This window comes from Narcine bancroftii, chromosome 2 (genome assembly GCF_036971445.1).
Source record: "Narcine bancroftii isolate sNarBan1 chromosome 2, sNarBan1.hap1, whole genome shotgun sequence".
In the NCBI taxonomy this organism is placed as follows: Eukaryota; Metazoa; Chordata; class Chondrichthyes; order Torpediniformes; family Narcinidae; genus Narcine; species Narcine bancroftii.
Window position 1 is genome coordinate 142,494,557 of NC_091470.1, and position 23,121 is coordinate 142,517,677.

General features: G+C 43.2%; 1 protein-coding gene and 1 long non-coding RNA gene across 15 annotated transcripts in view; one reads left to right on the plus strand and one right to left on the minus strand.

Annotated features, from left to right (window-relative positions):
- Positions 1-667: 667 nt before the first annotated feature.
- The window catches only part of LOC138754289 (trypsin-3-like), a 101,723-nt gene continuing 79,269 nt past the window's right edge, over positions 668-23,121 (minus strand). For 12 of the 14 annotated variants that reach the window (XR_011351640.1, XR_011351639.1, XR_011351638.1 and 9 more), the window contains 5 exons: positions 19,161-19,311; positions 18,919-19,060; positions 14,392-14,658; positions 7,002-8,404; positions 2,434-2,594 (listed from right to left, as the gene is read on the minus strand). Coding sequence is in view for 1 of the 14 variants with exons in the window: in XM_069918328.1 (XP_069774429.1) it covers positions 2,572-2,594; positions 8,317-8,404; positions 14,392-14,658; positions 18,919-19,060; positions 19,161-19,311 (671 nt within the window). In the remaining 13 variants the exon portion in view is untranslated. Of the gene's footprint in view, positions 863-2,433; positions 2,595-7,001; positions 8,405-14,391; positions 14,659-18,918; positions 19,061-19,160; positions 19,312-23,121 lie in introns of those variants that run through there. The other 2 variants (XR_011351631.1, XM_069918328.1) reach the window with 2 other exon arrangements.
- On the plus strand, positions 1,738-20,964 carry LOC138754294 (uncharacterized). Its single transcript, XR_011351643.1, has 3 exons — positions 1,738-3,140; positions 8,842-8,904; positions 20,754-20,964. It is a non-coding gene; the product is annotated as an uncharacterized lncRNA (long non-coding RNA).

The window sequence follows — 23,121 nt, forward strand, 5'->3', positions numbered from 1 at the left end:
AAGGACTTCCTGACCCTTTCACCCTCTGGGTGAAATCTTTTTTACTCTCATGTTCCTTAATTCTTCCAATCTCACACCCTCTAGTTTTTCAGCCTTCCACAAAAGGAATTGGGAAATTGCTGTAATTTTGTGCACCAATCATTTCATGCACTTTCATTGTTCTCTCTGCTTCCTCTATATTACACAAAATGAATAACCCCAAACTATCCCATCTATATTTCAGTCCTGACAAGATTCTAGTATAGAACCTTTTTTCAGCTTCAGTCCCAAGAGAACTCTGCTCAAAGTTTATGGACCCCCTTCCCCGTGAAGCAGTCAAGTTTTGGATTCTTCACACTTCTATAGACTACATTTTAAAAAGAATTATGTGGCATGAGTTGAAAATCAGATAAGGCTTTGACTTGAGTGTGCTGTGGCCACTGGGGGGCAGGGGCTGTTCTACTCCATCTCTGTATCCACTCCAGTGCAATCGTATCTTGTAACTAGAATTAGATGCAGGTCTCAAGCTGTGGACTGATTAGTTTTTTATGCAGTTTGAGAAAACTTCAGGGCTCTGATATTCCATACCCCATAAAGGAAAGGATCTCCTCCCACCTCAGCCATTATATGCCCTGTCCTTTAAGCATCTGTGTGAGTACACTCAGGGTAATCAATGAGTTCACTGGATTTATTCACATAATTGGTGAGGAGAACAGAAGTGAGCACAATTCATGACTCCCCGTGAGCACTGACAGATCAGCTGATCCTTTTTGAATGGTGATCAGGTTCAAGGGGCTGTGTGATCTATTCCTGCTCCTCTTGTGTTCTTATTCTATCATGGAAGATCTAATACCTTGAATATATTGGTAACCTGGCAATAATCCTGTCCAAAACAAATCCCAGTCTAAATTTCTTTTGGGCAAGGTGAGGGTAGCTAAATTGTTTAATAATTTTTAAAAAGTCACAATCTGTTATAAAGCTGGTGGAGAAACTCAGCAGGTCACGCAGCATCCATAGGACATAAAAGTCAGTCATTGTTTTGGGCTTGAGCCCTTTGGGAATGTGAACAGGTGGACGCATGAATAAAAAAAGTTGGGAGGGAGGATCACAGGCGAACAGGCAAGAAGGGAGGGTAGAAGCTGAGAAGTGATGGGGAGATGGCCAAGAAAGATCATGCTCTGATTAGAGAATGAAGGGGAGACGGTGGAGAGCAGGAAGGAGGAAAGGAGTTAGAAGGGTGGGGAGGGAGTTAATGGAAATTGGAGTTGACATTAGTACTATCTGGTTGGAGACTGAGACGGATTACAAGGTGTTGATCCTTGAATTTGAAGATGTTCTCGATTTGGCAGTGCATGCGGTGATGGGCATACATGTCAGTGTGGCAATGGGTCGTGGAATTACAATAGTTGGCCACTACGAGGTCCTTGCTGTTGCGGAGGACAGGGGGAAGGTGCTCAACAAAACGATCTCCTAGTCTGCGTCCAGTCTCTCCAATGTAGAGGAGAACACAACGGGAACACTGGATGCGGTAGATGACCCCTGGAGATTCACAAGTGAAGTGATGCTTCACTTGGACTGTTTGGGCCCCTGAATGGTGCTGAGGGAGGAGGTGTGGATGCAAGTGGAGTATTTCCTGTGGTCACAGGTAGGTACAGAGTGAGTGATCAGTGGGGAGGGATAAGTGGACCCCAGAGTCCCAGGGTGGAGAATTTCTAGTGGAGGGGGGAGGGTAGGGGAAGATGTGTCCGGTGATGGAAATTGTGGAGGCTGGTGGGGTGGTAGGGGGATCCTATCTTTCCTAAGTTGAGTGCACCCACAAATTGGAGGAGCACCAAGAAGCTTAACATTTGCTCTTGCTCCTCGTAGAAAAGGAGTTGAGATTAGTCTGGTTCAGCCATGACCATGAATAAGGGCAGGCTTGAGGGCCCTCAAGGGCTGCCATTTCCTTGTATGTCCCTAGAAATGAGAGGTAGCTGCACAGGGCAAATAAGAGTCATTTACTCTCCTGCCCTCTGATAAGGGAAGAAAAGCCTGCTGATGCACCAGAAGAGTCTTGTTACTAGTTGACCCTCAAGGGTGGCACATTTGGCATAGTGGTTAGTGAAATACTGTTACAGCACCAGTGATCAGGACCGCGGTTTGAATCCCACACTGTAAGGAATTTGTATGTTCTCCCTATTTCTGCGTGGGGTTTTCCCAGCAGTTCTAGTTTCCTTTCACCATTTGAAATGTACCAGGAATGTGGTTAATTAGGTGTAATAGGGCAGCACGGGCTCGTGGGTCAAAAGAACCTGTTTCTGTGCGGTCTACATTTTTAAAAAAACTTAATTGGAAAAAGATATTTGTGAAAATTAAGGAGGAACAAAGCTTCTGTTAGAAGATATCTTAACAGAAGACTTACCACTTGATTAGACAACATATGACAGTGTAGATCAAATAATCCAAGTCTATTTGATGCAAATGAAACGTTTTAAAACCTGTTGGTGTTGAATTCTACCTTTTAACTTGTTGGCTTGCAGTTTCACTCTATGGCCACTGAGCGTCTCTGGCGAGCCTCGTATCTTTTCCCCTCAATGGCTTTCTTAAATTGGTTCAAGGTTCCTTTGTTGTAACCACTAAACAAGGGTTTGATAAATCGAGACAAAGGTGGGAATCAGATTTGAGTATAGAAATTAATCCATTTTGCTGGTCCGTCTTGTGACAGGACAGCATGATTAACACGATTAATATAAGGTATCGGCTAGTGCAATATAACTTCTTGCATCAGCTATACCTTATTCCACAAAAGTTACATAAATTCAAATTGGAAATTTCAGACCAATGTTTTTCATGTGGTCAAGAAATAGTTACTTTCTTACATTCAACCTGGTCATGCCCTAAAGTGAGGCCTTTCTGAGAAGATTTTGGTAATCTGGAAAAAGTTACTGGAATTCGATATCCTCAGGCACCTGAATTATTTTTATTGGGGAATTTAGAAGGTGTAAGTCCTAAACTGAGGCTGTTGCAATATCAATTAAAATTCATTAAGCTCACTTTAGCAGTGGCCAGGAAATGCATAGCAGTTACTTGGAAATCTGATTCCCAACTAGGTTTAGCTGCTGGAAGATAGAAATGCGGAATTTTGTTCCCCTAGAGAAGATCACCTCGAATCTCAGAAACAGGTAGGACATATTTTCAAGAATATGGAATTCATACCTAAGGTACATTGGGGTAAATCCCCTGTCTCTTCCCCTCTCCCCATGTTCTTATCACCGAGGGCTCTGGATAAGTCAGGTTATTTGCCCCTTGATGGGAGTGGGGTTTACGGTGAAGCCAATCTTTTCTTATTCTCTCATTTTTTCTTCTTGTTTCTTGGGGAGTGGGAGGGTTCCTCTTGTTTTCTTTCTGATCTTTTTCTACCTTTGGTTCATGGATGTTGAATTTTCATTTTTGTCGTATTATTATATTTTTTCTTTCTTATGATAATTGAATCACATGTTGACTCTTCTCACTTTCTTTAATATCGACATGCAGATCAATGTTTGTAATATTTTGTTAATATTATTGATATTGATGTTTTTCATTTTGATTATTTTGACTGCATGTTGATTGAAAATTCTCAAAATAAAATATTCAAAAAAGGTTCCTGTCATGTAATAGAATAAAAATGTAATATACATGATAAACGTTAACTTTTGTCTGTCCTAAGGCAAAAAAAAATGAGCCCCCAATAATAAGAGAGAGAAGCAAAAGAAAGTCCCTTCAGAGACGCTGACTGTCCATGGATTCACCCCTAGAGCTTCTGCAGCTCTTGTCTGATCCATCGGCAACCTGAGCTCCAGATCCAAACCTCCAATATGACCAGGAAGCCTTCAACACCTGAGTCCCTTCAGGAGCCCTCTTGCCCTCTGCACCCTCTTGAATCCTGGTTTTGATACCTGATTCCCATGAGCCAGTCTTCAGCTGCCTGTGAAGGTCCTTCAACCACAAGCCACCATCAGGCCGCAACTTGTGTGAGTTCTTCAAGTGGAGAGCCCTCTAGACTCCTAAAACTTAATTCCATGCTCTGTCACAGACAGTTTTTACCAGCACAGCTAAAGATCATAAGATATGCTCAAAGCCTCTGAAGAATTGCATTATCTCTTGGAAATCTCTGGTCTATGACTGCTCAGAGAGCAGCAACATTCAGAACAGTTTGCAAACCTCGAGACTATGCAAGAGTAAACAGAGGAAGCAGGTCTCAAACCACCTGCCCCAAATGCAAATTGTACTCCATCTTCAAAGAAATGGATGATTCAACAGCCTGGAAGTGAATTCTCGGCTGGGGTTTTGCCTTTTGACGATATGGCTATGTTCAAAGAACGGGAATCACATGGAATGCAGATTCTGGTGTCTAGGAGCAATTTGTGTTTAGCCTGATGGCTACTGCCTGCCAAATGGATTGATTACATTTCATATGGGGTGGGGTGTGGTCAGTCCCACTACAAACCATACAAGTCTTAGTTTCACCATCAGTGGGGTAACAGAATAGATGGATGCTGACATTTGTAAGGTAATAAAAGATTAGCTGCAATATAGTTTCTGGGACAAAAGGAATAGGTTTGAGCCTGAAACGTTGGTCCGCCGAGTCTCCACAGCATTGTTTTAACTAGGCGTCATTCCATGACTCCTTTTTGATTTGCAGGTGATCTGTGAGCTGAGTTCTTTGCAAACCATAAAGTTGAAAGGCTAATGGAAGACACGTGGGATTTGTTATAGGTGGACACTTTGCTCAGCAGGGACAAGTTGGGTTGAAGGTTCTGCTTCATGACAATAGGACGGTGGTTCTCAGCCTTTTTCTTTCCACCCACATCCCACCTTGAGCAATCCCTTCCTAATCACAGTATATATGGCATAGGGAATACTTAAAGTGGTATGTGAGTGGAAAGGAAAAGGCTGAGAACCACTGCTCTAGGAGGAGAGAGGGCAGAGCCTCACTACTGGTCTCCCCTACCTTAGATGATCAGAGCATTTTCCATCCCGCCCTGACAATGCTTCATTTGCACGTTGTTAAGGGATGCAGATGATCTGCTGAATTTCTCAGACATCTGAGGAAGCTGAGGCACTAATGCACTTTCTTGGACATGAGGCAGGATGGATCAGGACTGCTTAAAAAAACTCCACAGTTGGAAGCGTGTGAAGGAAAATGCACTCTAATTTCATAATTACAGCAAAGTTTCAGAATAAACTGTACCAGTGGATGTACTCCCAGGCTCTCCAACAGCTGTGATGTGGATGGCAGCCAACATCTCAGTGCATCCCACATAAAGTACAAATGACCACACTGACAGCTATGGTTTAGATGAATGGTGCACAAGAGTTTCTTCCAATGTCCTGTCTGACTTTTCTCTACATTAAATTGTACAGAGTGGCAGTGATTAACCCTATCAATGTCTTTTTTGGCTTTTTAAGAGTCACTTGTCACTGAGGTTTAGCAACTTTCCTGAACAGGAAAGTTGGTAGTGAATTTACATGTCATTTTGAGGTGGAGACTTTGATAACGAAGGGAATAAAGTAAATATAGAGGGAAAAAAAAACACTTGCGAAAAAGACATTCTTGAACGATTAGCATTTATATTCAAAATAAATTCTTGCAAGCTAGTAAACAAAATGGAATGGGAAACCGGTTACAACAATTGATTATTCCATTCAGAATCGTGTGTTGCAAATTTTAATTCAACTACAGCTGTATGAGCAAGCATAAAGGAAAGGTAGAAAATGGTTACATTTGTAGTGTAGACATTATAAGAACATTAGAAATAGGAGCAGGAGTCGGCCAACTGGCCCATTGTGCCTGCTCAGCTATTTAATAAGATCATAACTGATCATTGACAAATAAATTTATATGGAAATATCTTTTAAGTGATTGGAAAACAAGGCCAAGAACTGTGGTGTGGCACACCAGGGACAATGCAATGGGGAGCTGTCAATTGTTCAAAGGGACAAGCCCCTCAGGTTGTGTGGTCAATTGCTCTGGTTTAAACCATCTCTTTCAGAATCTCTAAGGCTAGGTTTTATTGTACTGGAGAATGAGGAAGCCACTTGGAAAAGTTTCTGAAATTAATGATTGAGAAACACAAAACCTGCAGACACTGAAATCTTGGGCGAACAACAACCTGCTGGAGGTGTTTAATGGGTTAGCCAGCATCGCTGGGATGAAGTGATCAGCCAGTATTTCAGGTTAGCACCCTTGTTTCGAGGCAGGCTCTCCACCCGAAACGTTTCTCTCCACAGATGCTGCCTGACCTGAGTCCCTCCAGCTCCTGTTTGCTTGATTAAAAATGAGCAATGGCCATCTTCCCTACGAACAATCAACAGCTCACTGAGTTCCCCTAATTGCGACTCATAAATGGAGCACTGTGGGGCTGACTGGGGAGGGGAATATCCCCTGCACAGTTGCAGCACCTCAGTGACAGAAGGAAAGCCAATACCAGCATCCATAGACCAATTATCAAGGCCACATTAAAACTGAGGTGGCTATGTCCCACACTTCTCTCAAGCACTTCCCCATTGACCCCTCCTGACAGGGAGATTGAGCCATTGAATATGTCTTAAAAATTCTCATACAACTGAAGCATTTTTGCTTAATTGTAAAATTTATCAATTTGAAAGCATCTTGAACCATAGTGATTAGTTTGTAATGGAGTTGGAAAGATGACGGATTATGGAGAGGTTGTGTATTGGAACGGGTTGTGTGTTTTTAGTGTACTTCTCTGCATTTTGAAGGAATTTTGAGAAATAGTGGGGTTTGTGGAACCTGGTCAACCCACCGCAGTGATCAGGAATGTGAAGGTTCTGTTGGACAGGGAGTTCCGGCCACTCAGGGATCAGGAGATGAGTGATGACTGAAGTGAAACACGGAGATGCTGGAGGAAGCGGATGGCATTGATAGTGACTTTTCTGTGACACCATTTCCTCCATCTATCCTCATTTCTCCTTTCCTCTCTCTCTCTCTCTCTCTCTCTCTCTCTCTTTCCCCCCCCCCCCCCCCCCTTTTCCCTTACCTCTAGGCATTTTCAAGCAGGGAAAACACCCATCTGTAAAGGCGGAGGTTCTTCACCCTAAGACTTGAATGCACCGTGGCTGGCTTCGAAGCGCCGATTCCAACCCTTTTTGGGGAAGGATAATCCTGACATGAATGTACAGCCGCTGCAAGTGACTGATTAGGGGTGTGCTGATGATGCCATCAGCCTGTGACCCATCTCCCTCTATGACCCACTCAAAGCAGTTGAGGCAGCGGGAGCCATCAGGGGCGGCCAGTGCAGGATGTGGCAGCCTCACCGGGCCGCTTCGGCCTTCGGGGCTGCTCTCTGTGGCTCAAAACACGGCAGAGCAATGGCTGTTCTCCTTACCCATAATCCCCCATGCAGCTGGAACTGTTCTGGGAAACACAGCGGTTCCAGAGGATTATGGGAAGGGAACATGCCCATTACTCTGCCACGTATTTATGACAGGCACCAGTAACCCTGCCTCCATCGGATCTGGAGGGAGCCTCTCCATATGAATGGGACGCTGGAGCAGCCTTTTAGGGCTGCTGTCTGAAAGGTAAGTTTTAAGTTTCCGATCTGCTCTTGTAGCCGGCCTCCAGGTAGGGGCCTGACATGAAATGGCCGACTGGCTCCTTTCCTCCAGCTCTGCATTCACAGAGCCACCCCTCCCTCGATCAGTTCTCGCCTCTCCTCTCCTGTCCAACTCTCAACCTTTCTTTGTTGGCCTGTGCTCCTCCCCCTGTCCTTTCTTCCCTTTACCCCTGCCTTTTTATTCTGGCACCCACCTGCTTTTTACTCATACCTTGAAGAAGGGCTCAGGCCTCAGGTAATGTATCTTTACCCTCTATGAGCACTGTGAGACCTGCTGAGTTTAAGTGTGATGTGTAGAACTGACTTGTGTTTAAAAACACTGGCCATTCCTTTCCAAAGTAGAAAAAAAGCAAATGCTCGATCTTTCATGAAGAAATTCGTTCTGGAATTGACACTGGTGTTAACTCCTCAGCAGGGATTCCCTATCAACCATCAACTCCCCGGATACCATTTCTCTTCAGCACAATGACTAAAATTAGAGGCCAATTGCTAATTACATTCTCAATTAAAAGTGATCTTGAAAATGCATAAATAATGGAGTATTGGCCCTGAAACAAAAGGCAATTTTGGAAACTTATTTTGGTTTTTAGGTCTAAGGTAAGCAAAATAAAATTATTGGATGGCAGCTAAAGGATTGACACAAGTAACCAAGTTTGGGGGGGTGGTGGTTGGTTGTATCAAATTTTGCTGATTTTTTTGTTGATCCACTTTATATACTTTGCTACATTTGTGTAAACACCTGGGTATTTGTAATGTGCACAGCTGATCCCCCAGGAGACAATTCCTTGAACGACTCCGTTGCAGATCAATGGTCCTCCAGAATCACCCTGAAAGGGAAAACGTGGAAGAAAATCAGAATCTGGATGAGAAACTATCAATGATTTTAATTATATTCTCATCTCATTGATGTGTAGTTTTATACAGTAAAACCCCTAATATCTAGAATTCAAGCAACCAGCAAAACTAATTGCGGAAAATAAACGGGAAAAAAAAACAAGCTTAAAATCGGCATGCCTCGCCATCACGCAACTGGAAAACTCGCTAGGTGCCGGATACCAGGTGTTTTACCATATATTATCTTCACTGAGACAAACTCTGAGGCAAATAACTGAAGCATTTCTATTTTTAAGGCATTGACTCTGTCATTTTAATCTGTAAAATTAAAAGTGGTTGCAAATCAAATTTAAAATTTAAAAAGTCACAGAATGTGAGGATAAGATTAGTTGTGATGAAAGGTCATTGATCTGAAATTCTCTTTTCACAGATATCATCTGATCTGTTGAGTATTTCCTGTATTTCTGTGTGTTTAGGAATTAATCCACTAATGGTAAGCATCCTCTGCCCCCTCCCCACTGGTCCTCCTGTACACATCCCTGCAGCAAAGTCTGAGCACTATTAATTTTGTATTTGGTGGTATTTGAGAAGATTGTGCATCTTCCTTTTTCTTCCAAAAGTGCTACCAATATTGTCTCACACCCCAACACACTCTTCTCCCTCCTCCCCTCAGTGAGAAGGCTTGAGAGTATGAAACCGTGCACCAACAGGCTCAAAGAGAGTTTCTTCCTGGCAGCCATCAGGCTCCTGAATGAACCCCACCAAAGTGCTGCCCTTGCTTGGTAGTAATGGATATTTCCTGTCACTGTCATTCTTTCCTCTGTAAACGAAGCTCCTGACTTGACTTGTATGAATGAATGTTAGAGATAACCCATCAGTATGTTCACAGAAGAACTCTTCTCACTGGATTTTGTGACAAATAAACTTGAACAAACCTGATTTTTATGGTCAGAGAGGAAATCCTGGGTCACATCCTCTCTAGACTAGGACGTGTAGTTTAATTCCAATATCTCATGGCCGAGCAGCCTAATGACTGTTCAGTTGTGAAGCTTTGAGTAGCAAGCATTCCTTACTAGGGACTTGCAATTAGCATTCAATTCTAGCTTACTTTTGAGTCTGCTTCCCATGGATGCTGCTTGACCTGCTGAGTTTATCCAGCACTTTAGTGTATTGCTTTGGTCTGCATCTGAAATAGCCAAGGGAATGCTGTCCCTCTCTGCCCATTGCAACATCATATTACAACAGTTCTTTCTGTCAATACACATCTCAATGCGAAACATTCTCAGAACAATACAGACTAAATACACTGGACAACAGATTTTTCTTCCTGAACACTTTTGGGTGTGTTTTATGGATTTTGGGCTGCTGACCACAAAAATCACCTTAACATTTTTCTATCACGTACCATTTTTTGAATATAATCTATTTTTGTGATTTTTCTGTCATATTTTAAGTCCACTTGTATATTGCCCAGAAAGCAAGCTATTTCAGTCAGTCCAAGTATTCCTGGACATGCACTCAGTGCAGGTGCTATGCAAATGTTGTCATAGGCCTGGTCGTGCATGAAAGACATTTATAACCATAGAACATGACAACACAGAAATAGGCCATTCAGCCATTCTAGCATATGCCGAAATATCATTCCACGAGTCCCACTGACCTGCACCCATTCCATAACCACCAGGCCTGTCCCATCCATGTATCTATCCAATTAATTCTTAAAATTTAAAAGTGAGCCTTCATTTACCATGTCAGATGACAGCTCATTCCACACTCCCACACTCTCTGAGTGAAGAAGTTCCCCCTAAACCTTTCACCCTAAAGCCATGTCCTCTCGTATTTATCTCTCCTAATCTGTGGAAAGAGTCTACTCTGTCTATAAGCTTCATAATTTTGTAAACCTCTATCAAATTTCCCCTCATCTACGCTCCAAGGAATAAAATCCTAAACTGTTTAATCTTCCTTGTAACTCGGTTCCTGAAGACCCAGCAACATCCTAGAAAATTTTCTCTGCACTCTTTCAATCTTACTGATATACTTCCTGTAATTGGGTGACCAGAATTGCACACAAAATTCCAAATTTGGCCTCACCAATGTCTTATACAATCTCATCCATAACATCCCAACTCCTATAGTCAATACTTTGATTTATGAAGGCCAAGATGCCAAAAGCTTTCTTGACAACCCTGTCTACATGTGACGCCACTTTTAGGGAACTATGTACTTGTATCCCAGATCCTTTTATTCCTCCACACTCCTCAGTGCCCTACCATTTACCGTGTATATCCTATCTTGGTTTGTCCTTCCAAACTGCCACACTTCATTTGTCTGTATTATATTCCACCTTCCATTTCCTTTCTCATTTTTTCAGTTGGTCCAGATCCTCCTGCAATCTTTGAGAGCCTTCCTCGCTGTCCACAACGCCTCCAATCTTAGTGTCATCAGCAAACCTGCTTATCCAATTTCCCACATTATCATCCAGATCATTGATATGGACATCAAACAACAATGGTCCCAGCACCAATCCCTGAGGCCACACCACTAATTACAGGCCTCCAGTCTGAGAAGCAATCAACCACTACCACCTCCGTCTTCTCTCATTCATCCAATTATGAATCCAGTTTACAACCTCTCCATGGATACCTAGTGTCTAAACTTCTGAACTAATCTCCCATTTGGGACATTGTAAAAGGCCTTACTAAAGTCCACATAGACAATATTCACAGCCTTTCCTTCATCTATCTTCCTGGTAGCCTTTTTAAAAAAAACTATAAGATTCATTAAACACAACTACCACGAACAAAGCCATGCTGACTATCCTTAATTAGTCCTTGACTGTCCAAATACTTCTAAATCCAATATCTCAACACCCTCCAATAATTTACCTACTACTGACGTTAGACTCTCTGGCCTGTAATTTCCTGGTTTTCTTTTGGAGCCTTTTTTAAACCACGGAACAACATGAGCTACCCTTCAATCCTCCAGGACCCCACCCTTGGCTAAGGACATTTTAAATATTTCTGTCAGGGCCCCTGCAATTTTGACACATCTCCCTCAAGGTCTGAGGGAATATCATGTCAAGCCTGGGGGATTTATCTACCTTTATTCACTGTAAGGCAGCAAGCACCACCTCCTCTTTAATCTCTATGTTCCATGCTACTACTGCTTGGTTCCCTTCCTTCCTTAAACACTATGCCAGTTTCCTGTCGAAATACTGATGCAAAAAAAAACTGTTTAAGATCTTTCCCCCATCTCATGATGGTCCACACATAGACTACCACTCTGATCTTTTAGGGGACCAATTTTGTCCCTTATCCTTTTACTCTTAACATACTTGTAGAAGCCCTTGGGGTTTACCTTCACAGCCTCGTCTTGTTGCCTTTCTGATTTCCTTTAAGTATTTTCTTATATTTAGTACCTCATTTGCTACTTGTTGCCTATACCTGCTATACACCTTCTTAATCAGATCACTAATATCCCTTGAAAATCAAGGTTCCCTATGCCCTGTTATCTTTGCTTTCAATCCTTACAGGAGCATGTAAACTCTGCACTCTCAAAATTTTGTCTTTGAAGTCCTTCCATTTAATGAATATATCCTTGCCAAAAAACAACATCCCAATTCACTTTTCACAAAATTGGCCTTTCTCCAATATAGAACCTCAAACTGAGGTTCAGACCTATCCCTTATCCATAAATAACTTGAAACTAATGACATTATGGTCACTGGACCCAAAATATTCACCTACACATACTTCTATCACCTGACCTGTCTGGTTCCCTAAAAGGAGATCCATCCTCTCTCATTGGTACCTCTACATACTAATTTAGAAAACTTTCTTGAACACATTTGACAAACTTCAAGCCACAAGCCCTTTACAGTATGGGAGTCCCAGTCAATATGTGGAAAGTTAAAATCTCCTACTATCACAACTTCCTGTTTATTACATCAGTCTGCTATTTCTCTACAGACTTGCTCCTCCAATTCTCTCTAACTATTGGGTGGTCTATAAATACAACCTTATCAGTCTGGTCACACCTTTCCTGTTCCTCAGCTCCACCCACATGCTCTCTGTAAACGAGCCCTCTGGGCTGTCTTGTTTAAGCACAGCTGTGATATTTTCCCTGACTAGCAATGCCACTCCTCCCCTCTATCACATCTGAAACAACAGAACCCCAGAACATTGAGCTGCCAGTCCTGCCCCTCCTGCAACCAAGTCTCACTAACAGTAATAATATGCCAATCCATACCCTAAGCTCATCTGCCTTACCGATAATATTCCTTGCATTGAAATAAATACTCCTGAGAACATTACATTCAATTTACACATCTTTTTCCTTCTCCACTCCCCTATCTGCTCTGACACTCTGGTGCCCTGCCAATCTAGTTTAAACCCCCCCCCACCACAGCAGGACCTGCAAACCTACCGCTTGGATTTAATAGTTAATCCCCCTCCAGTTCAGGTGCATATTGTCCCATCAGAACAGGTCCTCCGCTTCCCTGGAGCGGAGCCCAATGGTCCAGAAACATGAAGCATCCCTCCTGCACCATCTCTTTAGCCACGTGTTCAGCTGCATTCATTTCCTGTTTTGAGCCTCACCAGCATGTGGCACAGGCAGCACCCCTGAGATCGCAACCCTGGAGGTCTTGACTCCTTAAATTCTCTCTGGAGGACCTCCTCACCCTTTCTACCCATGTCATTGGTCCCTACGTGGACCACAACATCTGGGTGGTTACCCTCGCTCCTGAGAATTTTGAAAACTCGACCCAAGATATCACAGACCCTGGCACCAGGGAAGCAACAGACAATTGGGATTCTCAATCTCTCCCACAGAACCTCTTATCTGTCCCCCTAGCTATCAAATCCCCTATCTCTAATGTTCTCTTCTTTTCCCTCCTTCCTTTCTGAGCTGAAACCCCAGTATTGGTGCCAGAGACGTGACCACTACAACTTGTTTCTGGTAGGTCGTCCCACCATTAATATCCAAAACTGTATTGATGGGAATGTCCACAGGAGTCCTCTGCTCTCTCTGTCTATTTTCCTTCCATCTCCTGACAGTCATCCAGCTATCTGCCTCCTGACATTTGGGGGTGTCTGTCTCCCTGAAGCTCCTCTCTTATAATCTCTCTCTAATGATTCAGAGTTCATCCAGCTCCAGTTCCTTAACTTGGTTTGTCAGTAGCTGCAGCTGGATGTACCTTTTGCAGGTGTAGCCGTCAAGGGTCATTATGCTGCCCCAGATTTCCCACATCCCACAGTCAGACCAATCTGCTGCCCTAGCCGACTCCATTACCTACTCCTAATTTAAACCTCTCTTGAAGTAAGATCATCCTCAACTCACCGAAGCCTCTTGAGTCAAAGCTACACTCCTCCCTGGCTGCTCCTGTTTAGCTTCCCCTCCTTCTATTTGTCCCCGCCAATGATCTCACGTATTCACTCTCAGAAATCAACACTTTCTCACCCTTCTGTTGCCCTCCATGCTCTTTTTAAAACTTTTTAAACCTCACTCACCTAGGTTGATTTCGTCCACCCACTGCTCTCCTGAATCTCTTGCTCCTCCTTTTACTCCAACAAAAGATGTACCAAACTAAATCCACTGATTGACAACATGCTTCAAGTATGGTGATATCAGGTCAACTGTAATCCATCTATGCTGGCCAACATTGTTGGACACTGACATGAGAGGCATCAGATGCCAAGTGCAAATGAAAATCAAAGGTAAAACATTTTTAGGTCAGTTGAACTAAGGGGATGTGCCAGCATTATTATACGATTAAGCATGCTAAATTCAGTGTAAGTTAATTAATGTTTTTCCAACTTCCTTCATGATGCAGCAAATCTGAAATGATCTTTGTTCAGCTTGAAGTTGTCTATCATAATCCCCAATTTTTATTCAGCAAGAAAACCTTCTGAAAAATTTGTTGTCCACTGATAAATGGTGCAAATAAATGGTAGTTAGCAGACACATACATATTACATACCTGACAAGAATCCTTGCCTCCCTTGCGATACCCTGCACAGATCATGTAGATATTCACTCTTCCATTGTAAGAGGAAGGCCCATTGCACTTGTAGCGAGAAATAATTGGAACCTGAACAGCCATGAGCACATCTGATAGGCTGTAACTGAAAACTGTAGTGACTCCCCATCCTGAGACTGTACATAAAGTATCTTTAGGCACTGTTCTTGCAGAAGTTGGAATAGGTATGGGACTGATGTATGCATTCTGTCTTGCTGGCTTGTTAATCTGATATATATATTATATATATGTAAAAAAGAGGTGTTACATATCGTGCAATTACCAAGCTGATATAACATAGAACATTAGAAGCACAGTACAGTACAGGCCCTTCAGCCCACAATGTGGTGCTGACCTATATAAAACTACTCGACAACCTAAACCTGTTCTACCTCACATATGTAACCCTCTTAAATGTTACTCTGAAGGTATCAAAGTACATAGAACCCACACCTACACATCCACGATTGAGAAATGGTAACTAATTGCAGGAGAACAGGTTTACATTTGGAAGAGTAACAAAGTTCCAAGTCTCTTTCACATCTTTTTAGTTTGCGAAAACCACATCTGGTGATAATAAAGATCTCGTCTTATAACATTATTTAAATGCAGCGGCTAAAATCCATGAAGCAGCATGCATCTGTCTACATTTGGTCACAAGCACCCTTTCCTTGGTTCAACCCTTAAAGTTCTACAGATTAAAAAGTAAAAGCACACTGCTGGAGAACTCAGCAGGTCAGGCAGTGTACTTTATGCAGCAAAGATAAAAATACATAAGCAGGTTTCAGGTTTAGCCCTTGAAGCTATGAGCAAAATATCAGCAGGTGCCCGAACCATTGGAGCAACACCTGATATTCCATCTGGGCACTCTCCAACCAGATGGCATCAACATCGAATTCTCCAGTGTCTGCTTGTCCACTCACTACTCTTCCTTTCTTCCCCGTTGCTCTGTCTTTCCACCAGCTCTCCACCCCTTCCCTCCATTCATAGAGCCATTTCCCCCCCCCCCCCCCACCCTGTTTGCTGGTGTGCCCTCCCTCCCTTTTCCAGCTATTACCTTCTGCCTGTGGGACTATGTTCCTTTCCCCCCCCACCCCACAACATTTTATTTGGGTGCCTGTCTACATTTTGTTTAGACCTTGATGAAGGACTCAAGCCCGAAACTTTGGTTATGTATCTTTATCTTTGCTACATACAGAACATTCTGACCTGCTGACTTTCTCCAGTATAGTGTTTTTAGTTCAACCATGGTGACTGCAGACTTTTATGTTTCACTTCAAGTTCTATAGAATGTTTAGATTTCACCTGGTCCTAACATCTCCATTAGTGAACACACAGAAATGCTGGAGGAACACAGCCGGTCTTTTCAGCGTCTATAGGAGACAAAGATATATTAGCAACGTTTCGGAACTGAACCCTTCTTCAAGGAAAAATCAGAAAAGGTAGAAGTAGAATTCAGAAAGTCTCAGAATTCAAACAATGAGGGAGGAATCCAGATCATCAAAAGGTGTTAATTGGATGTGATAAGGGACTAGGTAGAATTTTTCATGTCTGTGTGAAAGGAGACAGGGAATGGGGAGAGGATGGGGAAAGTGGGAAGGGTTTAACAAAACCCAGAGAAGTTCATATTAATGCCATCTGGTTGGAGGGAGCCCAGTCTGAAGATGAGGTGTTGTTCCTCCAATTTATGGGTGGTTTCAGTCTAACAGTGCATGACACTATGGACAGACATGTCAGCAAGGGAATGGGATGGGGAATTGAGGTGGGTGCCCACTGGGAGATCCACACGATTGTGGTGGACAGAGCTGAGATGCTAAACAAAGAGATCTCCCAGTCTGCAGACAGTTTCCGATGTAAAGACCACACCTCCTCCTCTGGGCACCTTCCAACTGGATGGCATTAATAGTGACTTCTCTGGCTTTTTTTAACCCCAAAACCACCCCCCCCCTCTCAGTTGTCTCTCCATTCCGGCTCCTTTCGCACAGATATGATCAATTCTACCTAGTCCTTATCACATCTAATTAATATCTTTTGTTAGTCTGGATTCCTCCCCCATTGTTTGAATTCTGAGACTTTCTGATATATCCTGCTTCTACCTTTTCTGATTTGTTTTTTCCTTGAAGAAGGGCTCAGGCCTGAAACATTGGCCATATCTCTTTGTCTCCTATGGACACTGAATAGACTGGCTGAGTTCCTCCATAATTTTGGTGTGTTTACTACAATCACAGTGTCTGCAGCTGATCATGTTTCACTCCTATCATCTCCACGAAGCATATTATGTTGATGATTTATTGACAATGAGATACAGAACAGAAACAGGTCATTTAGCCCATCTCATCCAGATTGGTCTCTTTTTTTTCCCCTACAAGCCTTCTCCCACCTTCTCAACATGTTGCCTCTTCCTTTCTCTGATCATTTGTATCTCTCTTCTTCTCAATCACATCCCAACCACATTCTACTTCCACATTTCCAATGCAAGTGGATGTATCCAACATGTAGCTCTACTTTTGGGACCATTTACTCCAGTGTTTTTGACATGGGATGGGGTAAATGGGAAAGGAGGTAGGGTGGGGATTGTGACAGAGATTACAACCGGTTCAACAATATTGGGGCGGCGTGGTTAGTGTAGCACTTAGTGCGATGCTGCTACAGGTACAAATCCTGTGCTCTCTGCAAGGAATTTGCTCGTTCTCCCTGTGTCTGCGTGGGCTTTCCCCCAGGGACTCTGGTTTCTCCCATCCTTCAAAACGTACCAGGAGCTCTAGGTCAATTGGGTGAAATTGAGTGACATGGGTTCGTAAAAATTAAATAAAAATAAAAATTAAATTTAAAAATATTGAAGGGAACCTAGTTAATGGTCACGGAGCATAAAAACAGACTTCTGGCCCAGCACCTCCATGTGATCTTTTTGTCCAGCTGCACCGACCCCATCTGCCTGCATGAGGCCTGTAACCTTCTCTGCTTTTGCCTCTATGTGTCTGTCATAATGTCTCTGAATCAGTGATTGTATAAGAACATAAGAAATGGGAGCAGGAGTCGGCCATCCGGCCCATCAAGCCTGCTCCACTATTCGATGAGATGCTGATCTGATGATAGGTTCATCTCCACCTACCTGCCTTTTCCCCCATTTCCTTTAATTCCCCAATAATGTAAAAAATCTATCCAAGTAAACACGAAAGTGTGCAGACACTGTGGTTGAAGTAAAAACACAAAGCTGGAGAAACTCAGCAGGTCAAACAGCAAAGGTAAAAATACATGATCGCCATTTTGGACAGGCTCTTCATCAAGGAGTGGAAAAATGTCACCCAGCCATCTCTCTTCCCCCGCTCACTGTTGTCCCTTCCCTCCCTTCTCTACTTATTACCTCCTGCCTTTGTGACCATACCTCTAGGACACCCTTCTTTTATTTGGACACCTGCCAATATTTTTCCGTACCGTGATGAAGGGCTCAAACATTGGTTCTGTATTTTTACCTTTGCTATGTAAAGGACGCTGTTTCACCTGCTGATTTCTCTAGTATTGTGTTTTTACAAAAATCTATGAAACCTTGTCTTAAATATATTTACTGAGGTCGCCTCCATTGCTTCAATGGGTAGCGAGTTCCATCGATTCACCACCCTCTGGGAAAAGCAGTTCCTCCTCATCTCCCTCCTAAATCTACTATCTGAATCTTGAGGCTCTGTCCCCTAGTTCTGGTCCTCCCCACCAATGGAAACAACTTGCCTACCTCCATTACTTGATTCCATCATCTCCTCTGGCAGATCCAGATTTCAACCACTATAAAAAAAAACCATTCTCTTATCCCCACTAAACCATCTCACCTAAACTGATGCCCTGTGTTTTTGATATTCTTACCTCAGGAGAAAGATTTTGACTATCGACCTTGTTTCAGCCTTTCATAATCTTCTCTGCTTATCTACCTCTTTCACTCCAGGGTGACCTGTCTAATCTCTTCCCATAACTAGAGTCTAAATGACGCATCATGGTGAATCTCCTCTGCACACCTTCCAGTCAACAAAAGGTTGACAATCAAGTAAAAACAGTTAAATACATAGATTTCTGCTCTAATGTTATAATACCTTGCATGTCCAATTACCACCGTCCTGACTCCTGCCCCAGCCTCCATCTCTAACTCAGCTCCCCTCACCGCTTTCCCACTCTCCCAGTTCCTGCCCCTCGCAGCTTTCCCTCTCTTCCTTCACCACCTCCCTCTGCCTCCCATTCCCTTGGTACCTCTTCCTCTCTGCTTCCCCCCTCTTTATTCACCTTTACTGTTAGCTTGTCCTCTATCCCTGTGGGATTACCCAACACCCACTCGCCCCAAACTCCAGGGGCTGGCTCGACTCCCTCCTTCCGTGTGAGGCCACTGCAGCTTGGTGCCCCTGCCGATGCACGCTCCCAGCGGCTGCACCCTCTGAAGCCTGCGGCCTAGCCCAGGGCCTTGGCTCCCTGCAACCTCCCCACCCAGCCCAGGTCAGGTGAACTTACCTTCAGCAGCATGATATCATGATTGAACGTCATGGGCTGGTAAAAGGGAAAGACAATCAGTTTCGCCACCCTGTAGTACTGCTCATTCCCATCAGACTTGGACAGGCTGTGTTCACCCAGAACAACTGTGATGAGATATGGACTAGAACACAAAACAATCTCACATCACACTTTGTACCAAGAGCCTCTTAAAGTTGACTTCACATTTTAAATGATGTAATTTAAGTTGGCAAGAAACCTACGGTTTCACACAGTGAGCTGCAGAGAGGATCCAGGTCGGGTTAATTAAACTTCCGCTGCAGTAATGCACTGATCTTATCTGTAAGGAGGCTTGATATGGAAAAGAATGTGGGACAACCTCAGAACCTCCAATGATTCTGTCCTGGGCTAGACCTGGCAAAAGGAAATAGCGAGTATTTAAAAATGAACTGTGCTGGGCCCTGCCACACCAAGCCTTGACTTTCCCGCTTGCACCTGTTCTCGCATTGACTTTCCGTGACTCCAGCTCATGCCGTGTCTGCAAAGTGGAGTAAGTTGTGGATGGTTAACATCCATGATGGACCACTGACAGGCCACCCTGCCGTTCTACTCCGTTCCATTGTCACTGGCCTTGGAGACTGCGGTCAAACACGTCAACTATTTATTCCTGATATTTAAGTTAAAGTTTATTTGTCAAAAAAACTAGTAAAATGAGATAACCAACAGGTTATCTCAAACATTTTTTTGAATTTTGAATTTCTCCATCATTGTGTTTTTACCTCAATCGCGACTTTTGTGTTTTACTCCTGTCTACTTGCCAAACCCTCTGAAATCTCTTTGAGGGACGCCTACCCTGAAGAAGTCCTCCTTTGCTCTCCGAAGGGAGTTCTGTGGGATTTTCTCTCCCTGCTCCCCATCTGTAACCCTTGCTGTTCTCAAGCTCTACGACTCTGTACTCACCCAGACTTGCTTCCACTGACCTCCTGCCTGCGGGCCTCCCCATGTCTCTCTCCCTCCACCATTTTATTCAGGCACCTGCCGACATTTTGATCACACCTTGATGAAGGGCTCAGGCCCAAAACGTTGGTGATGTATCTTTACTACATAAAGGACATGGTTTGACCTGCTGAATTTCTCCAGCATTATGTTTTTACTTCAATCACGGTGACTGGAGACTCTTGTGTTTTACTCTCTTTTGAAAGCAATGTATTTTTTTTAAACAAAATACCAGTTCAGCTGTGGCAAGTCAGAATTTTTTTTCCAAACTATATTTATTGAATTCCAAAAAAAACTGTGCACATTTAACAGATGTACATTGTGCTCCTCTTTAACAGGAAAACCAATATACATATACACAAATGTTCACACACACACACACACACACCTCCTCGGCACCTTTGTTGACAGTATCATCATTATAATTATCGATTGTACAGATCTCACAGTCTTTTAATCCGTAAGCACTCGTAATTCAGAAAAGTAACATGTAATGGGTTGCCATTTATGGACAAATTTTCTGGTGGACCCTTTTAATATGTATTTAATTTTCTCCGGTTTAATGAAGAAACTGATGACTTAATCCATTGTGTAATAGAAGGACTTCTGACAGACTTCCAATTTAACAAGATTAGATGCTTGGCTAATAGAGATGTAAATGCCATCGTGTCTTTCTGCAGGGAATTTAGGGAGTTGTCAGGGATTCCAAATAATGTAGTCAAAGGGCAGCATTGCAAATTGACTTGAAATATTTCAGTTAATGTGCTAAAGACTCTGCTCCAGAATCCTTGTATGATGAAACATATGACTTCTGTGGCAAGGAGCGTCATTACATCTGCTGCATTTGTCCTCTATTTCAGGATAGATGGCAGCCAGTCTGGATTTAGAAAAATGAATCCTGTGCAGCTCCTCGAACTGAATGAGTCCCAGGTGAGCGCAGGAGGTGGGAGAACAAATTATCTCAGGAGCCTCTTGCACAGTTTCTCCTCAATTTTCATTTCTATCTTTTGCTCCCATTCTGGGCAAGTAGAAATCTTGATGCATAGGCACATCGTACAATATAAATGACAATAAACTCATTATCCATATCATACGGTGGTGTAAAGATCCCCATTTACAGATTGTTGGATTACAATGAAAAGAAAGATCAGTTAGCACCAAGCCAGGGCAATGTGAGAGCACTGTTATGGGGTCATTCAGGAGCCTGATGGCTGTGGGGGAGAAACTGTCTTTAAACCTGTTGATGCATGATTTCACACTCTGAAGCCTTCTCCCCAGAGAAGAGAGTGTGTGAGTCCTTCAGTGTTGGCTGCATTTCCTAGGCAGCGGAGTTGTAGATGGAGTCCGTGGAGGGGAGGGAGGTTTGCATGATGGTCTAACCTGTATTCACCACTTTCTGCAGCTTCTGATGATGAGCAGAGCAGCTCCCGCCCCACACTGGATTGCACCCAGCAAGTCTGCTCTCGACGGTGCCCCTGTAGAAGTTGTTGAGGAACGGGGGGGGGTCATGCCAAACTTTTTCATGGTCTGAGACATTAGAGGCATTGGTATTGTGTCAAAATGTTTGACCCAGGTCAGGTCATTGGAGATATTTATTCAGAAAAACTTGAAGCTTTCTATTCTTTCAACCAGTGCTATTAATGTTGACTCTGCTCCCTCTCCTGAAGTCAGTGATCATTTTCATCTTATTGACATTGAGAGAGGGAGGTCGTTATCTGTGCACTAGGCCGCGAGACCTGTAATTATCTTCCTGTATTCCAATTTGACATCCACCCCACATCTACCATCAGGAAAGAATGCCGGTGAGTATCGGTGCCACAAGACTCACACCACCAGGTTCAGGAACAGCTGCTCCCCCTCCACCATCAGACTCCTCAACAACAAACTCAGACTCATTTGCACATTATTTATTACTGAACTTTTTTCTATATTGTTCAGTCAGTTTATTTACATTCCTTTGTTTACACTTCTCTCTTTGCATAAATATTTTTTCTAGAGTACATTTTTTTTGCACCACTGATAAGCAGAAATAATGCTTCATCCACAGGATAAAGAATCTTAGGGTTGTATGTGATGTCATGTATGTACTTTGAATCTGAACTTTGAACTGTGATGTCATCAATGAATTTGACAATGGAGTTTGAACAGCATTTATAAGTAGGTGGAGTACAGTTGTGGACTGAGCTCACATCCTTGAGGATTGCCGGTGTTGAGTGCAAACGAGGAGGAGATATCGTTCCCCATCTTCACTAATTGTGGACTACTAGACTGGAAGTTGAGGATTCAGTGGCCAAGGGCGACTCTGAGGCCTAGATCCTGAAACCTGAGGATGAGCTTGCTAGCAACTATGGTACTGGAGGCAGAGCTGTCGTCTGTGAGCAGTCGTCTGACATTGGTGTCCTGATGTTCCAGGGCCAAGTGGAAAGTCAGGGAGATGGCATCTGCTATGGATCTATTAAGCCAGTAGGAAAATTGTAGTGGGTCAAGGCTGGCTGTGAGGCTGCAGCTGATGTGAACTGTGACCAGTCTCTCATGATGTTAAAACCACTGGTTGGTAATTATTTAGGCCATTGTTATGCTTTTTTTTTAACTCCAAGATGGTGGCCTTCTAATAAAGAGTTACCAAACATTTACAGGATAAAACTTGTAAAAATCTTATTGAAGTAATGACCAACCAAGCTTCTTTTCTTTACTAATTGTTTTAATTGAAAGTTAGTGACAGCATTGAATGAGGCTTGTGTTAGAGGTATTGGCCATGGTTGCTGTTAGATACAAGGGCCAAAGGACTTGCACCAGGCTGCGGACTGCTCAAGACTGGCTGAAGGGGGTAGCAGGTTTGAAACCAGGATCTGAGAGGGTGCTGAGGGCTTCCTGATTGTGTTGGAGGTTTGGAGCTGAAGCTCTGGGTTGCCAAAGGTTGAACTGGAATCTGTGCAGCTGCAGACACTGCCCGGGGGGGGGGGGGGGGGGGTGGTGTCTGGAGGCAAATCCATGGACACCCAGTGACTCTCTTTTGCTTCTCTTTCTCTGACTATAAGGTGCACTGGGCAAAATCTGCTGATGGTGAATCTTTGACTACCCACGGTAGACTAAATCCAATTTTGTATAATATTACACATCTGTTTTATTACATGACAATAAAAGTATCTGGAATCTTGAGCTGCCTTCCTCACAACCATAAGAGGGAATAAGTTTTGTTGACTGCAGTGTGAATGAGTGTCTAACTCA